Here is a 26,698-nt window from a genome sequence, read left to right on the forward strand (position 1 = left end):
TCCTCATCTGTAAAATGAATTGAGGAAGGAAATAGCAAGCAGCTTCATCATTTTTACCAAGAAAACCCCAAATGGGATCACAAGGATTCAGATGGGACCAAAATGACTGAAAAACTACAATTAAAAAAAAAAAAAGGTGGCTGGTTAGTCTCCATTCAGAGGACATATGGAGAACAGAGGCAAGTTAGAGGCTACAGTGTTTGGGAAAGGCTTGGAGTTCACCTGAATTTTAAATCGGGCCTTGAGGTACCTGGTCAGAATCTTAGCTATTTGTAAGATATTATTATAGGACATTCTTCCCCACCCCAACATAGAGCTGAGGAAACCTCAGGACAGATCACATCAGAAAGGAAGGAATAATCCCCAGGGACTGATAAGGAAGGAAGACTGAGGGAATAATAGACCTAAAAAGAAGAGAGGAATGTTCTCCAAGTCCAAGCATTGCACCAGGAATAAAAGGGCCTTGGGAACAATGAGGGGAAAGGGGAAGTGATTAGATAGCAGGGCAACAAACTCTGAGAAGTCCCACCCAGGTTCCCAGTCTCTCCAATAGAATGTCCTGCCCTGGAGAGTGGCCTTGATGGTGTTTCTTTAGAGCAAAAATTTCGGTCTCTGGGGGGAGGATAGATAGGCATTCCTAGTACCCTTACGTCCCTGATCCTCTACCCCGGCCTGGTAGAGGATATTTTTCTTTCTGGTTCTAGGGGCTTATCCCACACAAGAGCCCATGGTGGGAACCTTATCTGAACTTGTGCTTTGCACTTAGCAGGATGAGGGGCTGCCATTCTCTGGGGGATAGAGAGTGACATTTTTAGGAAGTAGCCCAGCTATTAAGGAAGCCAGTCCTGCTCCCATACACACCCTGCCCCATAGGGAGGGGGGAAGTCACGTCACTCCTCCTTGCTTTGGAGAATAAGAATCACTGGAGGCTCTAGACAACCAACCACTCTCTCCGGCTGAGAGACCATGCTGCTGGCTGCTCTTCTGTCACTGGCCCTGCTGGGCACCACTGAGGCCTGCAAAGGACGCACATCCTTCTCCCAGACTGGCATTGTATGTAGGATCACCAGACCAGCCATCCTGGTGTGTAAGTTTCAATAGCGGGTCCTTCCCTGGAGGAGAATGGTGTTCTGCCCCTCTGGGCAACCTGCTCGGGGGCACAAGTGGGCCTCTCTTCCCTGCTCAGCCAAGCCACTGCTAACATGGGAGCCCATCTCAAGGTGGGGGGGGGTTCAGGCATGGGTTAAGACATCTCAAGGGAATGGGAGGTAGGGGTGGGTCTTAAGAACATCAGTCCTCTTTAGTTTGTGGCAAAAACCCCAAATCATACCACAATAACTTTCCATTAGCCACACTTGGCTTAACCAAGCAGCTACTTAATTTCAGTTTGACTACCCCCACCTGGCCTCCGTCGCAGCTCTGGTGGATGCTGTGAGTCAAGGGTATGCTCAGAACATTCAGACTCACTTGGTTACCAACCAGGAACAGGGAGAATCAGCAGGGCAGACTTGGCCCAAGTGAGAAAATATACCAATGACCTCTAGGTCATTATATATCTAGTTTAAGGGATATATATATGAGGCCTGGAACCAGGAACACTCCAGCTCTTCCTAAGTTCAAATCTGGCTCAGACACTTACTAGCTGTATAAACATGGGCAAGTTACTCAACCAGGTTTGCCTCAGTTTCCTCATCTGTAAAATGAACTACAGAAGAAAATGACAAACCGCTCCAATATCTCTGCAAACAAAACTCCAGATGGAGTCACAGAGAGCTGGGCACAACTGAAATGATTGAACAACAATCACTGACCAAAGCAAGAGAGGTTAACCTGGGGCAAAAGTCAGATGACCAGCCTGTTGGCAAATGTAGAGGTCATTTTATGGCTAGGATTAAAGTCCTTGGCAACTTTCTTAAACCCGTAGAAGTCTATTTAACTAAGGATTTAAATGTTGGTGCTTGAGGAATACAGTAGGAAGTTTTAGGATCATATATGCTTTTGTTTCTAGTGAACCAAGAAACCACAAAACTGATTCAGAAGGCATTCCAGCGTGCCACGTATCCTGACATCAAGGGAGAGAAAGTCATCTTGTTCCTGGGCAGAGTCAACTATGGCCTATACAAGTGAGTCCAAGGGCCTGGAGACCAACCGGACCATTCTTTGCTCTCTTTCCCATTTCCCATTCCGTATCATACACATTCAGGGCCAAGATGATCTTGTGGGAAAAGGGCAAGCTGGGAATCACTGGCCCAAGATCACAATAGGGCGGGGGCACAGCCAGTTTCCTGATCCCTTTCTTCCTGCTCTCACCGACCAGAGAAGAAGCCCTAAATGCTCCATCCTGCCTAGACAGAGATGTTATACTCTCAAGCAAATATTCCCACCTTCATGAAGTCATACTCTGAAAACAAGTGGAACATTTAATGGAACTGCATAGATACATGCCATTTTTATTAAAAACCGATGAATCATAAGTACATTCAATGAGAATTGCCATGATGTAATGTGATTTTGAGTAGTTAGAAAGAGGTGGATTCAAGTTCTGCCTCTGGTACAGGTTGGCTGTGGGATTCTGGCTATGTTAGCCTCTACTTGTCACAGGCACCTCTCTAAGACCAGGTTACAGAGTAACTGACTATCTACCTGGGAAGAGACAATTTCCTCAAGGTGTGTCCCCTATCCCAGTGAAATTAGAGATTCGGTCTGAAAAGAATTAATAAGAAACATCTCAATATCCATATACCCATATGTGTTTGTTTGATGTTTTGACTTTTATTCTTTTTCTGAGCCAATTTCCCAACTCTAAAATGAGAGAATTGGGATAGGGATTATTGGGGATCTTTTTTTTCTTCTGATATCCCATGTTCTAAAAGTGGCTTAGTGGAGAAAGATATGGACTCAAAGCTTAGGAAGACCTGGATTCCAGTTCTCCCAATGACTCATCTTTGTTTTATGATGTTACACAAATAAAGTTGTTATGACTATAGTAGGTGTCGTCTGGCATTGGAGGGAATTTTCCTCCAATTTCCAATGGAGGGAAGTTCCTAATACAAATGAAATTGCAGTCCCCAGTGCTTACTTATTTTATTCTCAGGTCCCTTCAGCGCTGATATTCTGAGATTTTTGGACTAGTCTGAGTAGTGACTGAGCATGGCTCTTCTGGATTTCTATTCTGGACTCTCTTCCACCACTACTAGGTCTGACCTCTGTTCCCTTTCCTAGCATTCAGATTAGCAACCTGTCCATCAGCAGCAGCCAAGCAGAGTTGAAGAAAGATAAGAGCATTAACATTGCAATTCAGAATGTGTCCGTGATCTTCAAAGGGACCCTCAAATATGAGTACAAAGGGGGATGGCTGTAAGTACTTTTTCTGAGTCCTTCCTTGAGCTAGGAGATCTAGCTCCTTAAGGGCAGGGACTGCTTTTTGTAGCCCTAGCACATAGCACTGTGCCTGGCACATAGTAAAAGCTTAATAAACATTTATTGATTGACTGAGTTCCAATTTACAACATGATATTGAGTAAGGCATTTACCTCCTATAGGTCTCAGTTTTTTTCATTTGCAAATTGGGATTATTGGTCTAGATTTTCTCCCAGGTACCTTCCTTCTCTGAAGGCCTGTTGTTCCATCATCCCATATATCTTCGAGCAAATACTTCACAGAAAACCATTTCTAGCTCAGCTGTCAGTTGCACATTTCTTTCCCTCTCTAGGTCCCCAGTTTTCCCAGGTAATGTTTGAAGCTTCCCTGCAGGTATTCATTTTCCAACAATTCTTTATACCAAGTCCCACTAGCATAAAAAGATATAGATGAAAATAAATTGTATTACTTGAACATTCAGACTTAAAGGATTTTGGGGGGAAGATCCCTGGCTATATCTGGGATTCCAGAACCTGGGACAAACTCAGAGTAGAGGGGAGGCACTCCAAGGCAAATGCATACTGCTTTTGCCTTTGCTTCCTGGTGCCCTGTATAGCATGATTCCCAAACTAGGTGATATGAAGGTAGTCTGCCCCAGCTGGATACGGATTATGTTTGTAGGATTCAGCCCTTTGAGGTATGTGTGTGTGTGTGAGTGTGTATATGTGTATGTGTGTATGTGCATGTATATGTGTATGTGTGTATGCATGTGTATGTGCATGTATATGTGTATGTGTGTATGTGTGTATGTTTGTGTGCATGTGTGTATGTGAGCGTATATGTGTGTATGTGAGTGTGTGTATGTGAGTGTGTGTGTGCGTATATGTGTGTATGTGAGTGTGTGTATGTGCATGTATATGTGTGTATGCATGTGTATGTGTGTATGTGCATGCATATGTGTATTGTGTGTATGCATATATGCCTGTGTGTGTATGTTTGGGTGCATGTGAGTATGTGTATATGTGTGTATGTGAGTGTGTGTATGTATTTGTGTGTGTTTGTGTGTATGTGTGTATGTGTTTATGTGTGTGTATTTGTGTGTATGTGTGTGTATTTGTGTGTATGTGTGTATATGTTTGTGAGTGTGTGTGTGTATGTGTGTGTATGTGTATATATGTGTGTGTGAGTGTGTGTATGTATTTGTGTGTGTATGTGTGTATGTGAGTGTGTATGTGTGTATGTGTTTATGTGTGTGTATGTGTGTATATGTTTGTGTATGTGTGTATGTGTGTATGTGTGTGAGTGTGTGTATGTATTTGTGTGTGTATGTGTGTGTATGTATTTGTGTGTATGTATGTATGTGTGTATGTGTGTATGTAAGTGTGTAAGTGTGTATGTGTGAATATGTGTGTATTTGTCTGTGTGTATGTGTGTATATGTGTGTATGTGTGTATGTGTATGTGTGTTACTCCCCATACAGCCTCAGGGAAGAACCCTAACCCTCTCTGATGTTGGTAGCCTGGCACAAAGCCCTAGACACTCTATGTTTCTTATTCCTCTGCAAGGACCGAATGTGATTTCTGATTGATCTGTTCTGGAGTCCCTGTACCTTGTTAAGTGTTGCAGACTTGGCAGGCCCCCACTCCTTGGGCCCCATGTTTTATTTCCTATTTTATAATAGGAGTTTGTGGGGACATTTTTCCTGCCAGGAATACTTAGTATGCCATGGTGAAGGGGGCTGGTGGTAGAGCCATGTCCCTGGGTTCTTTAAGGTGAGAAGGGCTGTCTTTGGGTTCCATGGAGCCAGAGAAGTGTGTTCTAGTACCTTAATTCCCTTATTAATCTTCCTCATTAGATTGGCGGTCCATCGGTCTGTTGACTTTGAAATTGATGCTTCTCTTGACCTCCAGATCAATACCCAGCTGGGTAAGTGAGCCCAGCTCTGAGCCAGCCTCTATGACTGCCGCCCTCACCTCTCCCGTGACCCTGGACTTGGCATCTGGGATTTACGCAGCCCCGGGAGTCTGGGGGGCTCACTTGGGGGTAACCTTGGGAACGGGGACCCCGGGTTCTGTCTTCAGCTCTACCCCTTGTCACCCCTACTTTAACTTCCTTATTTGTCAGATGAGATCTAACTCCATCACAGTGTTGTGGCTCCAATCAGGAGCATACGGAGTGCTCACACTACGGCCACGAGGGATTGTTCTCCCTTTGCACCCTCTCCCATTGCCCTCCTAGAAGGGGAGACAGCCCCCCCCCCAAACTGCCCAGTGGGTGGGCTGCCATGGCCTAGGTGGTAATTTAGCTCCCTCTGCTGGCTTAGGCTGCTTATAACTGGGGCTTATTTTTGGAGAGCAGCTTGCGAGGGAGGGCGCGTGCAGGCGGACACCTCGGACTGTTCCCTGGCTTTCCACAAGCTGCACCTGAGTCTTCGGGGAGAAAAGCAGTAAGTGCACCTGTGACACACACGCAGCTGTGGGCCCATGGTACAATCACGCACTGCATGAAAGCGTGTGATCGCACACAGATAGACCTCTTTAGGATCAGGGACCCGTGTGTTACAGTGGAGAGAACACTGGCTCTGACGTGAAAGTCTCTGCCACATGTTACCTGTATGATCTTGGGCAAGTCCCCAGCTCCCTGAAACTGTTTCCTTATCTGGAAAGTGAGGAGGTCTCAAGGACCCTTTCTAGCTCTAAATCCATGATCTTTATATAGATTTTTATAACCAGTGGGAGAGCTGTAATCAGGAATTCTAGATTCTAGGGAAAATTCAGTTGACTTCTTTAAGGTTGAGAAAGGGCTTGTGAATTCTTTTCCTGGTCAGATTCCTTCAATGAAAGTTATAGGCTGCATAAGCAAAAAAAAAAAAAAAAATCCCTTTTCCTGCTATTATTCCTTGTTCTTCGTGTCCCTTTTCCTTAGCTTTCCTTAGCTGAACAATCTGAAGCCCTTCTGCTACTCTGCCTTCCTTCCATTGTGCCCTTTGGAATGCTGGTTTCATTGATAACAATCTGTCCTTTATGTTTCTTCCTAGACTCCTTCGTGTGTACCCAGCTTCCCCTAGAAGTCATGCATGCCTGACTACTCTTCCTACAGTAGTACATTTTATCCTTCCTCAAGGTCCCTGACACAGCGGACCAGGAGGAGGAAGAATAAATACAGCTCTTGTTTTTCGCTAATACTTCCATTTCTTCCTTCTAGATTTACCCCATCTCTCTATCTATAACCCTTCCCACATACTGGTGGTATTACTTAACTGCTTCCCTTGGTATTCCTACCAAATTTCTACCACTAGTGATCCTTACGTCTGGGTAACCTTTTTCTATAACCCCACGGGTACTGGTGGGGGACTCTGAATGAGGCTGGACTCCACATGCATGTAGTATGGAGGAATATTTATTTTGTGCCTGGATCAAAGCCCTAGCTACCCCATTTAAGTTATGACTTTGACCAGAAGCATAACTGGAGGGTTTCCCTTTTACCAGAACAAACTAAAATCAGATGCTTTTCTACCTCTGACAGACCAAGCTGGCTTGAACAGGTCTTTACAGACTTCATCTCTTTCACCCTGAAGCTGATCCTGAAAGGGCAGGTAAGGAGTTTTCCACAGTGGTAAGATGGATCTTCACCAGGATACCCTCTTCTGAGCTAACCCTAGAGAGTAGGCTATAGTGTAATATCAGGTGATTCAGTCCATTTGAAAAGGGGCCGCAAAGCAGGTTCCTAGATCAATGACTACAGATGCCATTAGCCTCTGAAGAAATATGGCTGATTCTTTGTACTTGTTCTTGGGATTCACTGGGCTCGATCCATTTCTCATTACTGGATAGTGGAGGTACATCATGGACTGAGATTTAGAAGAGAGGAATGATTCAGCTAGCTATAATGCCATCAAGGGAGTTGAAAAAAGCCCTTTCTCTAGTCTGTACCCCCTACATCTCCCTTTCTGCATTTGTCTCTCACTCCTCAGGTGTGTAAGGAAATCAGTGTTCTTGCCAACATCATAGCCAATTTTGTCCAGGATAAAGCAGGTAAAATATGGCCTCTTTTAAATCCTGTATCTGTTTTCCCTTTGACCTCTTGCATCTCCATCCTTCACAAATAATTAATCATCTGAGCTAGGCAGTAGTGCAACATTGGGTCCACCTGAATAACTGGATCCAGTGAAGCATTATTTTTAGATCCTTATTAACATTATAGGAGGACTTCAAAGGAGTGCCCCAGGGGTTTGTGCCAGTTAGCCAACTAGTGGGTCAAAAGATGGTGTTCATGCCTTCTAAGAGTTCCCTGGAAGGTCTAAGTGACTGTATCTCTGAACCATAGAGAAGACAGTTTAATTGTAGTAATAGAAGGAAAAGGAAGAACAGTAATAATTTTTAGTATTTTGTAGAAAATAAGGCAGATAAAGATTAAGTGGGTTGCCTAAAGTTCCAGTTAGTATCTGAAGCTAGATTTGAACTCCTTATCCTCATTCCAGATTTAGTATTCTATCCACTCACCACTCAACCTAACTATAGGTTGAATGAATTTCTGCTTCTATGCTCTGCTCATAAATTTGGGGACTTAACAGATAGGGTTGTAGTTAAGAGAAACTATACTTGGGGTAAATTCAGTGGTGGGAGTAGGGAAGATTGTAGGAGAGAGGACAGCCTGCTAGGGAAAAGGTGGCTACAGTGATACACAACACAATCCAACAAGGTGGTGGGAGTATCCAGAACAGATTCACTGCTAAGAAAGAATAGCTTCTCCACCAGATAGCCTTGAAAGGCATTGTGCCTTCTTCTTCTAGGGAAAGCACAAGGCAAAGAACAGGGCTTCTGATTTGGAAGGAATCATAAAAGCATACCTATTCATAAAAAATCATATCCTTTATCTTACATTGTTGCTTGTGGGGAAAGCTCCACCTGCCTCATGCTAGAGTGGCTCTGATTCCAGAAAATGCTCTCTCTTGCACTGAAAATTCTTATTCAAATTAAGTCAGTGAGTGACACCAGATATATATAGCCATATAATATCCTAGAAACTATAGGTCGCTATAAAAGAATATGTGTCCATGTCTAGTGAGGAAGTACAAGAATTACTGAAGGATCGATGTAGGACATGTAATATGTGAGAGGCACAGATAATAAAAACATAGAAGGTCAGAAGAGATTGCCTGCAGGCCGAGATGTTCAAGGAAAATATGAATTGGTCTAGACCTTTCTTGTTATTGTTAATAACAACAGCAAATATTGGTGAGAGATCTCTTCTGTTACCATCACTATGAAGGGATGCTAAGAAAGACTGCCTGGATGATTGGTACAAAGTACATAACTTCTCTTAAGCCTTATTTTTATTCTCCATAAAATAATTAGACTATATAACCTTTTCCAAATCTTGATCATTGATCATTAGTATAAAATATAGTACCTTCTCTAAAATTAACTTATAAAACAAGACAGATGTCATTGATCAGTTTTCATGGAAGGATGCATACTCTAAATGCTTCAGGAATCCAGAGACAAGAGAGATCAGTGAGAAACAAAACAAAGGGAGACTTCATAGAGAAGGGAAAACAAACTTGACCTTGAGTGGACTTAAAGAGAAAGAATAGATGAAGATATTTCCTCCCCCCTTCCCCATAAGTGGATTTTGGTAAAGTACAGAGTGTGAAGAGGGAAAGAATCAAACAGGACCCCAAGATTCTGAGCCTGAATGACTGGAAGAATTGTAGTACCATGGATAAGGACTGGGAGGTTTGGATGGAGACTTAAAGAGAAGGAAAATCCACTCCGATCATGGCCACACCCTCTTTAATTACTGGGAAAAGTTCAGACAATGCAACTCCCCCCCCCCAAAATCAAATGCCCCTTTGCATTTGAGAACAGGACCTGACCTGGATCCATTTTGTAGGGACAGGAAGAAAGGGAATACAGCTCATATCTGAGGCCAGAGAAAAGAGGTCATTTTTCTCTCTAAAACAGAATTGAAATAGCAATAGAATCTTGGCATCTTTAGACTAGGTTTCAAAATCCCATAGTCCTGTTTCCTCTCCATGCAAGTATATGTAATGTCAATGTAAATAGACAGTCTCAATACATAAGAAAATGTCAAGGGGGCATTTAGGATTCTTAAACTAGCTCCTAATTTTTTTTCCTTTCAGCTAACTTCCTCACAGATGGAGACATTGGTGTGGACATCTCCCTGACTAGACCCCCAATAATTAAAGACAGCTACCTGGAGTCACATCACAAGGTTGGAATGAAACAGGAATAGCATTTAGAGGTGTGGTTTTTGGAGGTGCTGGGTCTAGGAGGTGCTAGGCCTGAATTCTTTATTCTTTCCTCAGTCCCATCATTTGTGATTCTGAATTACCGATGGATAGCTCAAACTAATAGCATCCTGGTTAAAAATTGGGTTTGATGGAAAGAGCACATTTGGAATCAAGACAACTTGGATTCCAATCCTATGACTGCAATTTACTATACATGAGACTTTAGGCAGTTCATTTGATTTCTCTAGTCTTCAATTATAGAATGAGCTGGAATAGATTATCTTTAAGGTTTCCAAATCTAAATCCTATGATAGGCAACCTAGCCTCCTTCCTATGGGGCCCAATGTGCTTCACTCTCAGTAGGACTTTTTCCCAATGCGTATTTGGAGATCAATAATTTTTCTCTTGACAGCTATCCCAAGTCTTACTGTAGTCCCTGCCCTATTTGTCTCCTTACCATCACCATTGAATTATGTCAGAGATGAAACAGCTTCATCTCCAAGTCAAGTCCAACCACCTGACTAGCCATGAGAAAGCTATCAACAGGGAGAAGCTAGCAAAGAAACAAATTTAGGTTGGTGGTGAGTAAAAGCATCCTAACAATGAGAATTTTCCCAAAGTGAACAAGGCTGCCTCAGAAGTGATGGGTGAGGACCTCATTAAAAGTCTTAAGCAGAGATTGAATAACTGTTTAGTGGGTGTGCTGTGGAAAGGATTCTTTATGAATTATGGGTTGGACAAAATGACTGCTGAGGTCTTTTCTAGCTCTAAAATTCTGCCTATACAGATCTCTTTTTTGGAGGATGCTACTTAATTTTGAGGTTTGGGGATATATAACAAGATTTGAGCAAGACAGTGAATTATTCTTTCTAATTTTTCCTGTCTTCTCTGAGTTGATCATAAGATTTATTTAGTGCTGGAAGGAACTTTGGGGGTCATCTAGTCCACTGTCCCTACCCATTTTACAGATGATAAAATCGAGAGGTTAAAGCAGCTTACCCATGGTCACAAAGTAATAAGTTAGCAGTAGGTTTGAATCAAGGACTTCTGAATCTAAATCTTTTTCACTGCTGAACAGTGAAAAGGGCCATGCTGCTGATATTGCAACCAATCTTGATTATTTGCATGTGGAATAACTGATGTAAGCTACAGAGGGGAGCTCAATGACATGCTAAAGGACAGGGAGAAGTTAATATGAAGTCTGGTGAATCTATCAAACAGTAGGCAAAACATGACAAAACAAAGTTTTGGAATACTCTTACCTTCCTCTGATTTTTCTTTTAGGGTTTCCTGACTTACAAGAACCAATCCTCAGGCTTTCAAGACTCCAGCTACACCCCAAACATCCTGGGTGACTCTCGCATGCTGTACTTTTGGTTTTCTGAAAAAGTCTTAAGCTCCTTGGCTAAGGCTGCCTTCCTGGACAAGAGACTAATATTGACCCTCACAGGCAACGAGTTCAAGGTCAGAAGAGATGCACTTTTGCATCTGAGGGAAAGTGTAATACCTATTTATACCTGGGTTGAGAGAGATAGCTGTAGAAAAAACTTATAGGCACTCAACTTATTCCAGATAGAATATTTGGGTAGAATAATTCTAGAATCACAGAATCTCAGAGTTGGAAAGGACTTTCAGAGTCACCTAGACCAGTTGTCCCTGAACATAAATTCTCTCCACAATAGTCACAATAAGTGGCCACATAGATTAAAATACAGCTTAAACAAAAGCTCCTTAAGGATTAAATATATGTAGTAAGATCCTGAAAGAGGTGTTGCATCATGGTTAGAGAATTAGCCACAGAGCCAGCATGGCCTAGGTTGAATCTTGCCTTTAATACATATAGGTTGTGCAAACCCCCTAATCTCTCAGAGTTTTTCTTATGCTTTAAGACTATAAATTGGAAAGGTGCTTGCCTGCTTCAATAGAGGGATGTTTTTCTTCTGAGAGTTGCCTGTATCAATGAAATCATAGGGTCAGTCCTTTTCCCTTATCCTTAAGGCCTCTGATATAAAATGATCATCCTCTGATTTGAGGTAGCCCTCTTATAATATCTTTAAAAAGGGCTATCCCTGTTGCTGTACAAGGACAAGTTCCCAAGCTAGGCTCTGTGCTGTTGAACATTTTTATCAATGATTTAAATAAAGCCATATATAGGATGCCTCCCAAATTTGCCACTGAAGTAAAACTGGGAAATATATAGCTCTAATTTATCAGATGACAAGAGTCAAGATTCAAAATGATCTTCATATTCTAGAATGCTGGGTGAATTACAAAAAGATGAAATTTAACAAAGACACGTAATCTTAGATTTAGATGCAAAAAAACCAAACTTCACAAATGTCTAGAGAGGAGTTTGTCTAAAAAAAGATCTGGAAGTTTAGTGAAATACAAATTCAATAGAGATTGACAGGGTGGCATAGCAGCCAAAAAAGTGAACACTAATGCAATCTTGGACTGCAAAGAAAGAGTAATATTCATAATATTCAGGACCAATGAAGTCAAAATGCTTCTGTACTCTTCTGTAATAGGTGTAGGAGTAGAAGTAGGAGTAATTGTAGTAGTAGTAGTAGTAGTAGTAGTAATAATAGTAGTGGTGATGATGGTCATGGTAATAGTGTTAGTAGTGGTGATAATGGTAGTGGCAGTAGTGGTAATAGTAGTAGTAGTAGCAGTAGTAATGGTGGTAGCAGTAATAGTTGCGGTAGTGGTATGGGTAATAGTGCTGGTAGTGGTGGTGATAATGGTAATAGTAGCAGTAGCAACAATAGCCGCAATTAGCATTTATAAATATTATATCACTTTTCCTCATAACAACCCTAGTAGATAAGTATTTAACATTATTCTATTTTGCAGATGAGGAAACTGAGGCAGATAAAGGTCGTGTCTTGCCCAGGATCATAAAACTAGTCTGTGTCTAAGGCTAAATTTGAATTTAGATCATCTTGACCACAGATCCAGTGCTCTATTTACTTCATTGGTAGACCACATCTTAAATATTTTGGCCAGTTCTGATCACAGTGTTTTAAAAAGGACATTGAGAACCTAGAAAGGGTCTAGAGGAGGGCAATGAGGATGATAAAAGGTCATATAAAGATTGGTTGAAGGAATGGTAAGAAAATATAATCTGGAAAGAGAAGGTTTAGGGCAGGGCATAATTAGACCTTTCCTGAAGTAGAGTGAGTTGTACTTGGAGGTAGTGTGTTCTCTCTCAGATGAAGTCTCCAAGCAAAGGCTGGATAACCCTTGCTGGATCATCTGCTGCTGAAGATGGATTGGACTAGGTGATTTTGGAAACCACTTAAAACTCCAATTTGGTGTTAATGTGATTAAGGTTCTAGCCTATCCACAAGTCAGTGAATTGCTAAATGTTTTTAATTATTTACCTTACCAAATTCTTCACAAAAAATTCCTCTTCTGTCTTTGATTTGATAAACGGGGTTCCAGAACACCAATAACAAAATTTTTTGAAATCTATAATGTCCACTAGATCAATAACTTTCTCTTACCTAGTGCTTCCAAAACACTTTTCCTTCCATAACAGCCTTGAAAGGAAGGCAGAGAAAGAATTAGTGAATCTATTTTACAGGTGATGAAACTGAGGCACAGAAGTTGACTGTTTAGAATTCAGATTTCTGACTTCTAGTTTTGGGTTCTTTCCATTTCTAGGAAGCAAAGCATTGTAGAAAGAGCACTGGATCTGATATTAGAAAAGCTCTATGTTCAAAATCTGGCTTGGACATTTAAATAGCTGAGTGACCTTGGGCAAGACCCTTCAGTACTCTATTTTTGCATTACTTTGTTTGTAAAAATGCAGGTCACATATTTCTAATCCCTCACAGAGTTGTTATAAAGAAAGCATTTTGTAAGTCTTGAAGAACTAGAGAAAGGTGAATTGTTAATATTACTATTAGCTACTTGAGTTAGAAAGACCATATATCATGAACTCTCTCTTCTCCCTTATCTCTAAGGCTTCAATCTAACTCTACATTATCCCCCTCCTCACTTAATTCTTCTATGGTCCAATCTCAGGGTGAAGAGGTAGTCCTTCACCTTGCCAATCCAACCCTTGTACTTGTGCCCTTTATCACGATTTCTTCCAGGAGCTTTCCTCTTTCTATCTTTCTTTCTCCAGTCCTAATTTTCAGTCTTTCCTTATCTAATGCCTCTTTCCCTATTGCTTATAAAGATGCTTCCCTAATCCCATAAAGCACCCTTTATATGACCTAACTATCCTCCCAAACCCCCAAACTGCACTTCTCTTCCTTTTTATATCCAAACTCATAGAGAAAAAAACTTCCTACAATCATTGCCTCCACTTTTTCACACCTCCCACTCCTCAATCCCTTGCAATCTGGCTTCCCTCCCCACAACTCAGCTGAAACCATTCTCTCCAAGGTTACCAAAGATCTATTAATTGCTGGATTCAATAGCAACATTTGATTGCTATTGATTATCTTCTCTTCCTGAACATGTTTTCCTCCTGGTTTTCATAATACCTCTTGCCTCTACCTGTCTGACATTTCCTTCTCAGATTCCTTTGCCAGATCATCATTTTTGTCATCATCTTATTCTCCACTATGCCCTCCTACACACTATATGGGTGATTCTAGTTATCTGTCTTGAGTCCTCTTCTCTTCTTTCTCTACACACTCTTGGGGGAAATCTTATCTGCTCCCACTAATACAACTATCTTCCATGCAGACAACTTCCATATATATTATGGTAGCCAGCTCCAGTTCCTTTCTTGAATTTTAATCCCATATCACCAACTGTCTGTTGGATGTCTCTAATTGGGCATATCATAAGCAACTCAAACTCAAAATTAAAACTCTAATCTTGGTGTCTCTTGCACTGACTGTCCCCTATTACTAGAATACACTCCATCTTTGGACCTCTATACCAGGAAAATGCTAGTTTCTTTCAAAATTCAGCTCAAATTCTTCTTCTTATAGGAAGCCTTTTTTGATCCCCAAAGTTGCTAGTGCCCTACCTCCTAAGAAGTCATTTAATATATATTTTTGTTTTGTCTCTCTCTCTCCTCCTCCCCACATATATATACACAACATTCATACCTACATGTGTAAATACAGGGGCACATACATATATGGTCTCCTTGTTTATGTACACACACATATACAGAGAAAGTTTTCCCCAAAAACAATGTAAGTTCTTTGAGGGCCAAACTCCATATATATTTTGTTCTTATTTTTTAAACATATATTTTTTCCTAATAGAATATAAACTCTATGAAGACAGAAATTGTTTCATTTTTGTCTTTATCTCCCCAGTTCCTAGCACAGTGCCCAGTAAATACAAGATACTTAATAAGTGCTTTTTGAATAAGTCAATGAATATGTTAGTAGTAGGAGTCAGCCTCTGGCCATCAGAAGATTTTGGAGAAGGAATGAATCTTTGAGATTACATAGTCTAATCCTTCTATTCATTTTACTGATGAAGAAATCAGAGACAACAGTTGTCTTTCTCAAAGTCATATAATTATTGTAATTGCAAAAAACAGGACTCAAACTTCTGACTCCAAATAAATCTAGTAACAAGCATTTATTAAGCTCCTACTATATGTCAGACACCATGCTAAGGATGAGGATATAAAGACAAAAATGAATCACTCTCTGCCTTCATAGAGCTTACAATTCTATTGGAGGAAACAATGTAAATTTTTAAAATGAATACAAAATATATGTTGTTTTGCCCTCAAGGAACTTACCATATATTTTATGAGTGAAATAACATATACAAATGCACATAAGTATATCTAAAATGAATACAAGGTAATTTGGGATAGTGCCTTAGGATCTGAGAAGATAAAGAAAGGTTTATAAGGGAACAGGTTTTGTACTGAGCTTTGAAGTAAAATAGGAATTCTAAGAGTCCAAAGTCAAGAGAGAATGCATTCCAGGCAAAGGCACAAAGATGAGTTATCAAATGTCACATGTTAGACTCGGGAAGCAAGCCAAACAGAGCATGGAAAGGAAAGCAATACATATGGTCTGAAACAGATGTTGTTGGGGTTTTTCCCCCCCACTACATCATGCTCAAGTTATTCATGCTTAAGAGCTTCTAAACTTATTCTGATCTGGATTGAAAGTTGAGGTAGATTAAAAGAGGCAGTAGATTTACAAGGGATAAGACCCTATCATCTCCCAATTTCATAGAATGTCAAAGCTAGAAGGAATCTTAAAGATCATGTGATTAGTAAATTCTCTCATTTTCCAATTAAGAATAGTGAAATCTAGAGCAAGTAGCTCCTTACAATCCTCTTTCCATTAGACTGATTTCCTTCCCAAGTCATCCCCTTCCCATTCACATTCTGGTCTATTTTGTAGGCATTGCTGGAGAACAAAGGCCTGGATACCACTCAGGATATTTTGCAGGAGGTAATTTTACTATTTGATGGGATGTACTTGATAAATTTCAATGGGTGGGAAGTGGGGGAGATGGAGATTTTTCAGACCATGTCATACCTCTCAATCTGGGCATGCTATAGGAGCTCCCTTAATTTCCTAATTCAATGGTAGGACTGAGCCTAGGTGAAAACCTATTCCATAGGGTTGATAGAGGGTCCTAATGCTTCTAAAGGGTTTGTGTGGCTGGATTGCTTACCATTTTTCAAAGTCAGGTGAAATTACTTTGGGTTTAAAACTCTCTCTCTCTCTCTCTCTCTCTCTCTCTCTCTCTCTCTCTCTCTCTCTCTCTCTCTCTCTCTCTCTCTCTCTCTTTTTCCCCTGAGGCTGGGGTTAAGTGACTTGCCCAGGGTCACACAGCTAGGAAGTGTTAAGTGTCTGAGACCAGATTTGAACTCCAGTTCTCCTGAATCCAAGGCTGGTGCTCTATCCACTGCACCACCTAGCTGCCCTGGGTTTAAAACTCTTTAACCTACCATCCAAATTTCTAATGCAAGGAACGAGCATTTTTTTTTCAGCATCTTGGACACAATTAGTCAGTCATTGGGAAATGCAGATAATTCCAAATGATATACAATCCTAGCCATTTCTATTTAGTTTGGGCTATGTTGGGAATTTTCCTTTGGCTGTTGATCTACCCATCTAATTCTGAGCAACTGAAGTTACTTATAAGACCACTGATAAAGAGGCAGGAATATGATAAAGAATTCAATTGAGCCTTCTTGGGGAGGAGAGAAGGGGAAGTACTGGCAAAAATTGAAATTCAGTAAAGTCAATAATCCAACTGTAGATCATAGAGAATTTATTGTTCAATTATTTTTGACTCTTTGTGGAACCATTTTGGAGGTTTCTTAGCAAGGATGCTAAAGTAGTTTGCCATTTCCTTCTCTTTTACGGATGAGGAAACCAATGCAGGATTTAACCATTTGCTCATAAGTCACTAAGATAGTATGTATCTGAGGTTAGATCTGAACTCAGGTCTTTCTGACTCTAGGCCCTGTACTCTATCCACCATGCCTCTAAATGCCTCCGATTGAGAATCAGCAATCTTGCTAGCAGTGGGTGTCTGCCCAATCCTGAACAGCTTGTGCAGAGGCAGCCAGGAAGCTAATTAGCTAACTGCCTTTCCTAGGGCAAACCCTGCCAAGAACACCCACATCTTTGGAACCCCAACCCACAGTCATTTGAAAACAAATTTTCCCTGGAACTAGGGGTCTTTAAGGGTTCAGAGTACATGGTAGTCAAACTTTTTTATTTAATCATTTATATTTTTAATTTCTTTTTTTAATTAGCAAAAAAATCTATTTTCTCTCCTTGCCACCTCCTCTCTTCATTGGGGAAAAAAGACATAAAAAACAAGACACTTGTAACATGTGCATAGTGAAGCAAAACAAATTCCTACATTGGCCATGTTATGATCATTATGATCAGATGATTAAGCCATTGATTGAGTCAGAGCCCAGGCCTGAGAAGGCCTAAATCATGAATCCTATCCCTTTTAGACTTATTACTTCAAAAGAAATAATGCATATAAAATAAACTTCAAACTTTAACATATATAGATGTGTGTATAGATATGTATATGCACACATATATATCATTATTTTCTGACTACCATCAAAGCTATATCTAGGGATGGGATGCTTGATGCTTTAAAGTAGCACTGACATTTGGGGATGGTATGTTCCTATCGTGTGGTTTTCCCTCTATGCATGGAAGGAAAAAAAAGGCAGATACCAGGTCTCTAGTAGGACAGTGTTGGAATAAGGAGCACTTGTATGATAAAAAGATGCTGCTTATTCATATTGGATGCAACTTCATGCAGAGAGAAAGTAGGGTCAGCTCTTGGGCTACTTAGGAGCAAGTGATAGGCAAGAGTGTAGTCCTCTTGACCTTTTTTCAACCATGGAAAAAGGCTCTTCAGGGCTCTGACTTCTTTGAAGGAAAGGATATACTTCTCTGAAACTCATTTTCTTTCAGGGCCTCTTAGCAATTCTTCTCAGGAATAAAAGCATTCTAGAACTCTATGTCCTCCAGAGCCATGTTCCAGGCGAGGAATGCTTCTCTGTTCCATATTCAGTCTGAAGGAAGTGGCAGGGTAGCAGCTTCTTTTAGCATGGGCAGGCTAAGAATTGATTGCCCATATCATGATTTCTAATTTTCCTCCAGTGAATCTGTTCCAAGTGCCAGAATGTCCATCTCTGTGCCTGTGAGCTCTCTGAGTGCTGATGAGATCAGAGATCTCATTGAGGCAGAACTGCTAGGGAGGTCTAGTCCTTAGTGAAGTCCTCAGCAGGTGTTCTAAAAGTCCATGTGTGTTAGTCAAAAGAGGTTACTATGTACCAGGCTCTGTGCCAAGTTGTGGGGACACACATTGAAGCAAAAGCAGGGCCCTACTCTCAAGGAATTCATATTCAAATGGAAAAACGATGTCAACATGGCTTCAGAAACTTACTAACTATATAATCTTTGGTAAATCACTTAATGTCTATTTGTCTCAGTCTCTCCATCTGTGAAAAGGGGATAATAGCACCTACCTTTCAGAGTTGTTATGAAGCTCAAGTAAGATAATATTTGTAAAGTACTTAGAACAGTGTCTGGCTTATAGTAGGTGCTATATAAATGCTAGCTATAATAATGATTATTATCTATATGCACTATACCATATGTAAACAACTTATATAAATATATAGAGATATATAGAGTATAAATGGGAAGTAATACCACTGGACAAGGGTAAGGGATAAGGACAGATGAAGTGGGAGAGATACCATGAAATTCTTGCAGAAGGCTGTCAGATTTGAACTGAATCTTGAAGAATGCCAAGGAAGCTAGGATTTAGAGGTAAGCAGGGAAAGCCTTTTAGACATGAGAAAAGCCAGTGAAAAGGTACAGACTTCAATGATGGAGTGCAAGAGCAGTAAGAAATCTAACTTATCAATTATGGAGTTCTTCTAGCTGTATGGAACAAGTGGTTGGCAAGGTAATCCTCTTGTCCATTTTTCAACCATGGAAAAAGGCTCTTCAGGACTCTGACTTTTTTGAAGGAAAGATGTACTTCTCTGAAACTCATTTTCTTTTAGGAGCCTCTTAGCAATTCTTCTCAGGAATAAGAGTATTCTAGAACTTTATGTCCTCCAGAGGTATGTTCCAGGGTAGGAATGCTTCTCTGTTCCATATTCAGTCTGAAGGAAAGGGCGCTAGCAGCTCCTTCTAAGGTGGGTAGGCTGAGAATTGATTACTGTATGATGATTTCTAATTTCTAAAAACTCCTATGGAGTTCAACTAGCTGTTGCTAAACAAACGTTCTCATCTCTGCCCTGGGACAGCAGAGTTCTGACCTCTGTCTCTGGTGTGGGGGTGGGGGGTGGGGGTTCATGTCTCTTGCAGATTTTCCAGGGTTCCTTCAGAGATTCTCAGGTGGTGGTTCGAAGCCTAGCTGCCCCCCTCATCACCTGCAAGCCAGAAGGCACCATAGTGAAGTCTTCTGTGGATGTGGAGATCCAGCTACTCCACCAGGACCAGGCTTCTGCTATGACATTTTCTTTTGAAGAGGTGGGTATGATACATTCTGCTTCCCAGATGTCCCCAGATTATAGCCTTAAGCTCTGGTTGAGCTGCAAACATTCTTGACTCCCCTTTTCAATTCTGACAATTCAGGCCTGACTCATCCTGCCCTATGTGGGTACATGCCATTAGCAAACATATCGTCTGTCTGCAGAGAGTAACCTGGACTCTGACGTTGCCCTGGGTATCAAGACTCTGCTCTCATCAAATGTACCCAAGCCAAAGATTTTCTTCCTTGGGTTGTGACCCAAATATACATAGTATGATATAGAGACCAGGATTCTAATCCTAGCTCTGCTACTAATGAGCTGTGTGATCTGGGCAAGTCCTTTCCCCTCTGATTTCTTTCTTTGTAGCATGATTACCATCTTTCCCAAACTACCTTATATTTAGCTACTTAATATAAGTTTCCAAACTACCTTATATTTAGCTACTTAGTATAAGTTTCCAAACTACCTTATATTTAGTTACTTAGTTTAAATTTATATTTATTTATACACATACATATGTGTATATTTACATGCACATACATATTTGCATAATGTGTATATCCCTCTGTCCTCACACACATGTGCATTGTAATACATATATGCATTGTGTATATATACACACATACATGCATATATGTATATATATATATATATGTACACACACATATATATACACATTTCTCTCCCAGTCCATCCTTTTATTTTTATTTTTAAAAAGTACTTATTTTCTTTTCTTCCCTCTTCCCTCCCTTACCCCAATTGAACCAAAAAATAAAAAAAATAAAAAACCCTTCCTAACCAACATGCATAGGCTAACAAATCAAATTACTATGCTGGTCGAGTCCAAAATTGTATGTCTCCTCCTGCATTTTAAATTCCTCACTTCTCCAGCAGGTGGATCTAAACTGCACATATTTATATCTGCATTTTGTTTCCCAATTCAAATGTCGGTTCCTTTCAAGTTAGAATCTTTTCAATTCTTTGTGTACTAGAATGCCCAGCCCTTCCTAGTGTCTGATGCTTATTTTTGTTCATGATAGATTGATTTCCTTTTTAGGTCTATGGTTCTATATGACATTTTTGTAAAGTCCTTTGCAAAAAAAGATTATAACTGTATAAATGTTAAGTTTTCGTTCTTAAATACTCAAACTTGCTTTGTATCGATTTGTTTGCATATTGTCTCCTCCATTAGACTATAAACTCTTTGAGGGCAGTCTCTGTTTCTTTGTGTATCCCTAGAACTTAGCAAAGTGCTTGGCACATCATAGGCACTCAAGAAATATTTATTGAATGAATGATCTACTTGATTTGGGAGTTCCCTCTCCATAATGCAGATCATATCCCATCCACATCTGCTCATCCTTCTTTTTGCTCCTATCCTTCTTCAAGTTCATTATAAGGTATCCATCCAAAGTCCCAGGGCCATAATAGTAATATTATGATTTCTCTTACTAGAGTCCTTAGTTTTATAACTTTCTTATCTATTCTCAAATACTTAATTACTTATAAGGCAACTCAAGACAACCAACACTGGGATGAAAGTACCCATTTCATCAGAAAGGAACTCAGAAGAAATCTGAAATCCCCTGTCCCCAGGCTAGTTCAGTCTACATTTTTTTCTTGCACAATTATGCTTTTGTTGGCCACATCTTCTATGTAGCCAGCTCTGAGCTGGATGTTAGGCACTTATTATGTACTAGTCACTGTTAGGATTCTTACAAGATGCTAAGCCACTGGAATGAATAGAGACAATTGATTTGATCCTATAAGGAGATGTTATGGGCCAGAACTTGAAATAAGGTACTGAGTGGAATTGAGGACACAATGATTAAATCTAATTTAGCTTTGATTTAATCCTACAACAAATAATGGTTTCCTAGTGATGAAATGATTGGTGTATACTCAGTGTGCACCATATAAGCAAGAAATTCTCAGGGCCAAGCACACAGAAGCCCATAATCTCACTCTCAGAGGTGGAGCCTGATTCATCCTCATGGGTACCTTCATGCTGGCTGGAGACATTTGGACAAGAGCTCTAGGAGAATCAAGGAAAGAGACATTCAGACAAGAGCTCTCGAGAGCCAAAGAGAGAGGAAGGCCTCCAGAAAACTAGTCGAGCCCCAAGTGAAGGAGATAAGATTTGGAAAGAGACAGTAAAGGACTTTAACCCCTGGCTGAATTTGGGATTATTGAACTGAACTGAAACTAAGGCTGCCTCCAGAAGCTCCCTAAGAAACCTGCCCCGTGTTGGGCACCAAAATGTAATGTTCTGTTGTCTCTAAATTGTGATCCTTCTCTGGGAGCAGAGCTTAGTTTCAGTTTCAGTTCAATAATCCCAAAATGTAGCCAGGAGTTAAAGTCCATTACTTTTCTCCAGCTCCCTCTGGATCCAAAGCCTCCAGCCAGCATGAAGGCAGACATGGGAATGAATCAGACTCTGCCTCCAAAAGTGTGGAATGGTGGGTTTCCAAGAATTCAATCCTAGTTGTGAATCTCCCGGAAGTCAATGAGCAGGCTTTTCCTTTAGACTTGTGAATCTGCTGGACTTGTGAATCCACTGAATCCTGGCTCTGAATTTCCTCGAGCTTCCCTGAAGTTCTCCCGGGAAGTCTTCTCCTTGACCCAATTCAGACTGACTTCCCCACTCAATGTTGGCTCCTTATATTCTCCCAGAGATGGGCTTGTGGGTACTCTATGGGCTTGTGGGAGCTCCTTAAAGAACCAATGAGCAAGTTCCTTTAAAGGTGTAAACTCCCTCAAAGGTTTGAACTCCTTTAAAAGTATAAACTCCTTCAAAGGTTTGAATTCCTTTAAAGGTGTAAACTCCTTTAAAGGTTTGAACCAAGTATATTACCTTGTAATCCTAACAAGGCACAAAAGTAAAACTGAGGTAGTCCCTGCTCTGAGAATTGTGTTTTACTTAAAGCAAAAGGGGAAAATATTTGATAAAATGAAGGATTTGGGAAAACATTCACAGGATTCCTGGGACATCCTTTTCTCTGAGTTTCTCTCTTTAGTAGGGCTTCTTGGGATCCATTAACTTTTAAAAATATAGTTTGATAACTATATTTCAGTGTAACTGGTTTCCTTTGTAATCCTACACATTTTATATGTTAAAAAAATTATTCTGAGAAAGTGCCCATAGGCTTCTCCAGACAGCCAAAGAGACCCATGTCACAAAAATGATTCAGAGCATGTTTGCTCAATACCTGAGTGATCCTGGCCAAGTCCCTCCCCATCTCTGAGCTTTATCCATAATATAAAAGGTTTAGACTAAATGATGTTTAGTTCAAATGAGATAGTGACATTTGACAACAATACAGGACTTTATAAATGTCAAATATTGACATTATGACTCAACCTGAGATCATGAAAGAGTCAGAGACTACTACTCTATATATCTCTTTCTTTTGTAAGGGAGGAGATAAATGAGGACTAATATTAGAGTGAGATGAAGTGGGTAGAGGGACAGTGCTTGGATCTGAAATGGCTTCAGCATTTTTCCAGAAGCAGAAAAGAATGAAGAAAATCCTTGTGGGCCTGGAATTTGAGCTTTAGGCATCAAATGGAGGATGCAGACATAGACAGGACTTGAGTCTTTGGATTTTTTTCTCTCCAGGACGTTGTGACTGTCATTCAGGCATCCTATGAAGAGAAGAAACTGATTCTAGAACTCTCTGATTTCCAGTAAGTCCCACTTGAGTGGGGAAAGGGAGAGTAATGGAGTAGGAGATCCCTTTAATTTGATGTCCCATCCCTTTAATTAATTAACTCATTAATTAAGTTACTTTAAACTGAGAGCCTTCTATGTGCCCAGTGCTATGTCAGATGCTCCTTGGGACACAAGAGGAGGTATAACCCCTTCCTTAAAGGGTAAGAGAGTTGAGACATAACTTATAAGAGAACTAATAATACTCTGTGTTCTGAGTAAATGGAGTGCCTGCTTCTAGTCAGGAAGACCTGATCCCAAGCTTGTTTTAAATAAATTTGTGTGATCCAAAACAAATTATTTGACTTCTAGTATCGTAAGCAACTCTCTAAAGCTAAAGGTTGCAAAAGAGTTGCTAACTGCTTTAACTAAAGGAGTGGGGTATTTTCTATGCCAATGTAATGGTTACTCCAAAAATGAAAAAGTATCCAATAAAGGGCATAGATAGTAAAAGTTCAGCAAAGTGAAGATAGTGGAAAGAGAAAATCCAAGAAGATGCTAAAATGAGAGTACGCATGCATAATGTGTAAAAGGCTACTGATCTGACTGGAGCGGGCGGAGAAAGGGAGCAACTGGTAAGGTAAGCAGGGGTCCAGAGTGTGGAGAGCCCTGAGGGACAGGCTGGAAAGCAGCAAGCCATGAAAGGTCAACACTTCTCTCCCACTGTTTCCACAGGATTCAACATAAGTCTTCCCGATCTTTCTCTACATTATCTACAGTAAGTTGACTCTGGAAGAAGATAGAAAAAAAAAAGAAAGTGCTTAACCTGCTATGCTGATAAACTCATGGCTAAAATTTAGAGAAAAGAATCAGGCACTGAGCCCAAAGGAAATTGGCTTCTTCCCCCTTTTTGTGCCCTATTTTAATGAATCACTCAACATGATGATCTATGTTTGTGGGGAGAGTGCCTGTTCTTAACATAATGGAAATCAAACAGGACTTGTGAGGTGTCTCCTGGCTCCATTCTAACTTGATGTTTGGCCTTGGGCAAAGTAACTTCATTCCCACTTCTGGGATGGAAAGAATTAACCCCAGACCTATCTAAGGATTAATGAAAGAATCACTCTGAATGTGCTTTGAAAAGTACAAAACACCTGCACAAATGGGAGGTGGGGGGACAGGGAGAGGAGAGGTTTTATGGGAAAGCAGCCTGGTTAAACAGAATTTTGGACCTTGATAAGGACATCTGGGTTCAAATCTCGTCCCTGACATTGAACAGCTTTGTGACCCTGGCCAAGTTACTTCATAATAATACTTGTGATATGCACTTTTGTGAAAATCAAATGAGATAATTTATACAAAGCACTTTGCACAGTGTATAGGTGTCAAATGTTTTTAATATATAGGGAGTAATTAAGAGAGGAGGGAAGAGAATGAGTGAGGTAGGTGATAAAAATGACCAGGACCCTTGATAAACTGATATCCAGGCTTATGAGAAATTGTGGGGAAGAAGTATGTACATGTGGGCCTTTCCCTTCCCCTAGAAATTTGGAAGATCCATGTATCCAGATTAGTTCTATCCCCTTCTCACTTGTAATTTCTTCATTTGGCAGAGCCAAGAGTCTATCCAGGGCTTCCTGAAGACCCTTACAATCATGGTGGGCCTCCCTGTGATCATCTCCTGTAAGTGTTCTTGTAGTGGTTAGGAAGGAAGGAGGTTGATGAGTTTGCACTATCAGGCCAAAGAGAAAGGCTAAGAAAGAAGTCCAAAGCCTCTAAGCTGCCTGGGACAGTGGAAGGAGCACTGGCCATACAGTCAGAGAACCTGGGTCGCTCTCATACCCTGGTGATCATTATTGATATGACTGCTTAGATCACTTAACCTTCCCAACTTAACCTGTTTCCTATTTCTTCATTTGAACAAGGCCTTGAATGGCTACTGAGGTTCCTTTTAGCTCCAGATTTATGCCCCTATGACTCATTGCAGGAGTAGTTAAGGAACCTCTGATGAGGGAGGCACACATCTCTTGGGTTCTGAAAGGATTGTCTACTGGAGTAGCCAAGTTTGTCCTCAGGGGAATGCTACATTCCTGAACTGTGTCACCTAGCTCCTTCAGCCCCCAAATCTTGGTTTTCCTGTCTGTACAATGACACTAGTAGGTATATACCTACTGTGTGCTTTTCCTAGGATCTCAAGGACCTACTACTCCCCATTCTCTCTCTAGGGCTTGAGCCAGCACTCACAACACTATTGAACAGTAAAGGCCTGGATCTCTTTGATATCATCAATCCTGAAATTATCACCAAAGAGGTGAGTCAAGAGATGGGGATTTAAGTCTCCATGTGCTTCCCTAATTCCCATAGGCCCAGAGGATCTGATTGACTACTCATATGACGTTGGGTAGGGCACTCAAGTTCCTTGGCCCTCTCTTACTTCATTTCTAAAAGGGAGGTGGACACAGAAGATTCCCTCTAACTTCTAATCACATTCATCCTCTCACTGACTTTCTACACCTCTTTGTCCCAGGGTAAAATAATCCCTGGTACTTGGGTACTTCTGTGGCAGACTGTAGATGAAGCCACACTTTTTTATAATGCTGATTCCTAGAGGAAGGCTCCCAGGGTGGGGGGGGAAGGGGAAGGGAGTACTTACAGAGGGCTGACAGGAGGGCATGAGCAAAAATTGAAAGAGCAATGACTGGGGTCAGGACCTCAAATCTCTCTTCTGACACAATACATTGGGTAAGTCACTTGAAGTCTCTAAGCCTCAGTTTCCTCATCTATAAAATGGGAGGGATGAATCAGATTGTTTTTGAGGTCCCCTTCAGATCTAAATCTTTCATTTTATGGCCTTTCTCCCTCATCACATGTTTCCTTTTTCCTTCTCCCCTCAGGGTTACCTGGTGCTCCAGATGGACTTTGGATTCCCCCAGCATCTGCTGGAGGATTTCTTCCAAACCATGATCTAGAAGAAAGCCAGAGAGCGGCTGTCTGACTAACTGAACCAAAGAGAAATTGGGAAAGGCTGCCTTAGTCTTCTCTCCTATCAAAAAGGGATGATCATGAATACTTTTGCTGTGGTGCTTCACAGGGTTGTTGGGAGGATCAGATGAGCTCTTGGGTCCTAATTGCTTTGTAAATCTGCAAAGCTGTTATTATTCTAATTATTCTCAGTATTCTTTGTTTGGTCCCCTCCTTGCCTGCAAGAAAATAAGAAAGAATATGAGTGGTATTTGCTGTCGTCTCATTGCCTCCCCAAATCCCATCCCTATTCTACAAGGAAAGTAGAAGCCCTCAGAAGCTCATATCAGTCATAATGTCATTAAAGCCAAAAATCACACCATCTCTTTAGTAGGAGACTGAGAAAGATAGAGGTGACTGTTTCTGTCCAAAACCATAAGGTAGTCAGACTCCATCCTCTCAGCCACCCCTTTATGTTCTTTGTCCTTCATGG

General features: G+C 40.8%; 1 protein-coding gene across 1 annotated transcript; it reads left to right on the forward strand.

Moving 5' to 3' along the window:
* The first annotated feature begins 608 nt into the window (after positions 1 to 608).
* Positions 609 to 26,475, forward strand: CETP (cholesteryl ester transfer protein). The gene is made up of 16 exons (XM_074293481.1): positions 609 to 1,087; positions 2,009 to 2,123; positions 3,223 to 3,357; positions 5,216 to 5,286; positions 5,719 to 5,806; positions 6,886 to 6,955; positions 7,334 to 7,394; positions 9,506 to 9,597; positions 10,901 to 11,080; positions 15,961 to 16,011; positions 19,429 to 19,593; positions 23,215 to 23,282; positions 23,980 to 24,022; positions 24,858 to 24,927; positions 25,470 to 25,555; positions 26,139 to 26,475. The coding sequence occupies exons 1-16, from the start codon at positions 967 to 969 to the stop codon at positions 26,211 to 26,213; spliced, it is 1,491 nt and encodes a 496-aa protein (XP_074149582.1). The 5' UTR covers positions 609 to 966; the 3' UTR covers positions 26,214 to 26,475.
* The last annotated feature ends 223 nt before the right edge of the window (positions 26,476 to 26,698 follow it).

The sequence above is a fragment of the Sminthopsis crassicaudata genome, chromosome 2 (genome assembly GCF_048593235.1).
Source record: "Sminthopsis crassicaudata isolate SCR6 chromosome 2, ASM4859323v1, whole genome shotgun sequence".
In the NCBI taxonomy this organism is placed as follows: Eukaryota; Metazoa; Chordata; class Mammalia; order Dasyuromorphia; family Dasyuridae; genus Sminthopsis; species Sminthopsis crassicaudata.

Bases quoted from the DNA above. Each gene is read 5' to 3' on its own strand.
- CETP (XM_074293481.1), top strand. From the start codon at position 967: ATGCTGCTGGCTGCTCTTCTGTCACTGGCCCTGCTGGGCACCACTGAG. The intron at 5,807-6,885 runs GTAAGTGCACCT...TACCTCTGACAG, and splicing joins AGTCTTCGGGGAGAAAAGCA to ACCAAGCTGGCTTGAACAGG. The intron at 24,928-25,469 runs GTAAGTGTTCTT...TTCTCTCTCTAG, and splicing joins CCTCCCTGTGATCATCTCCT to GGCTTGAGCCAGCACTCACA.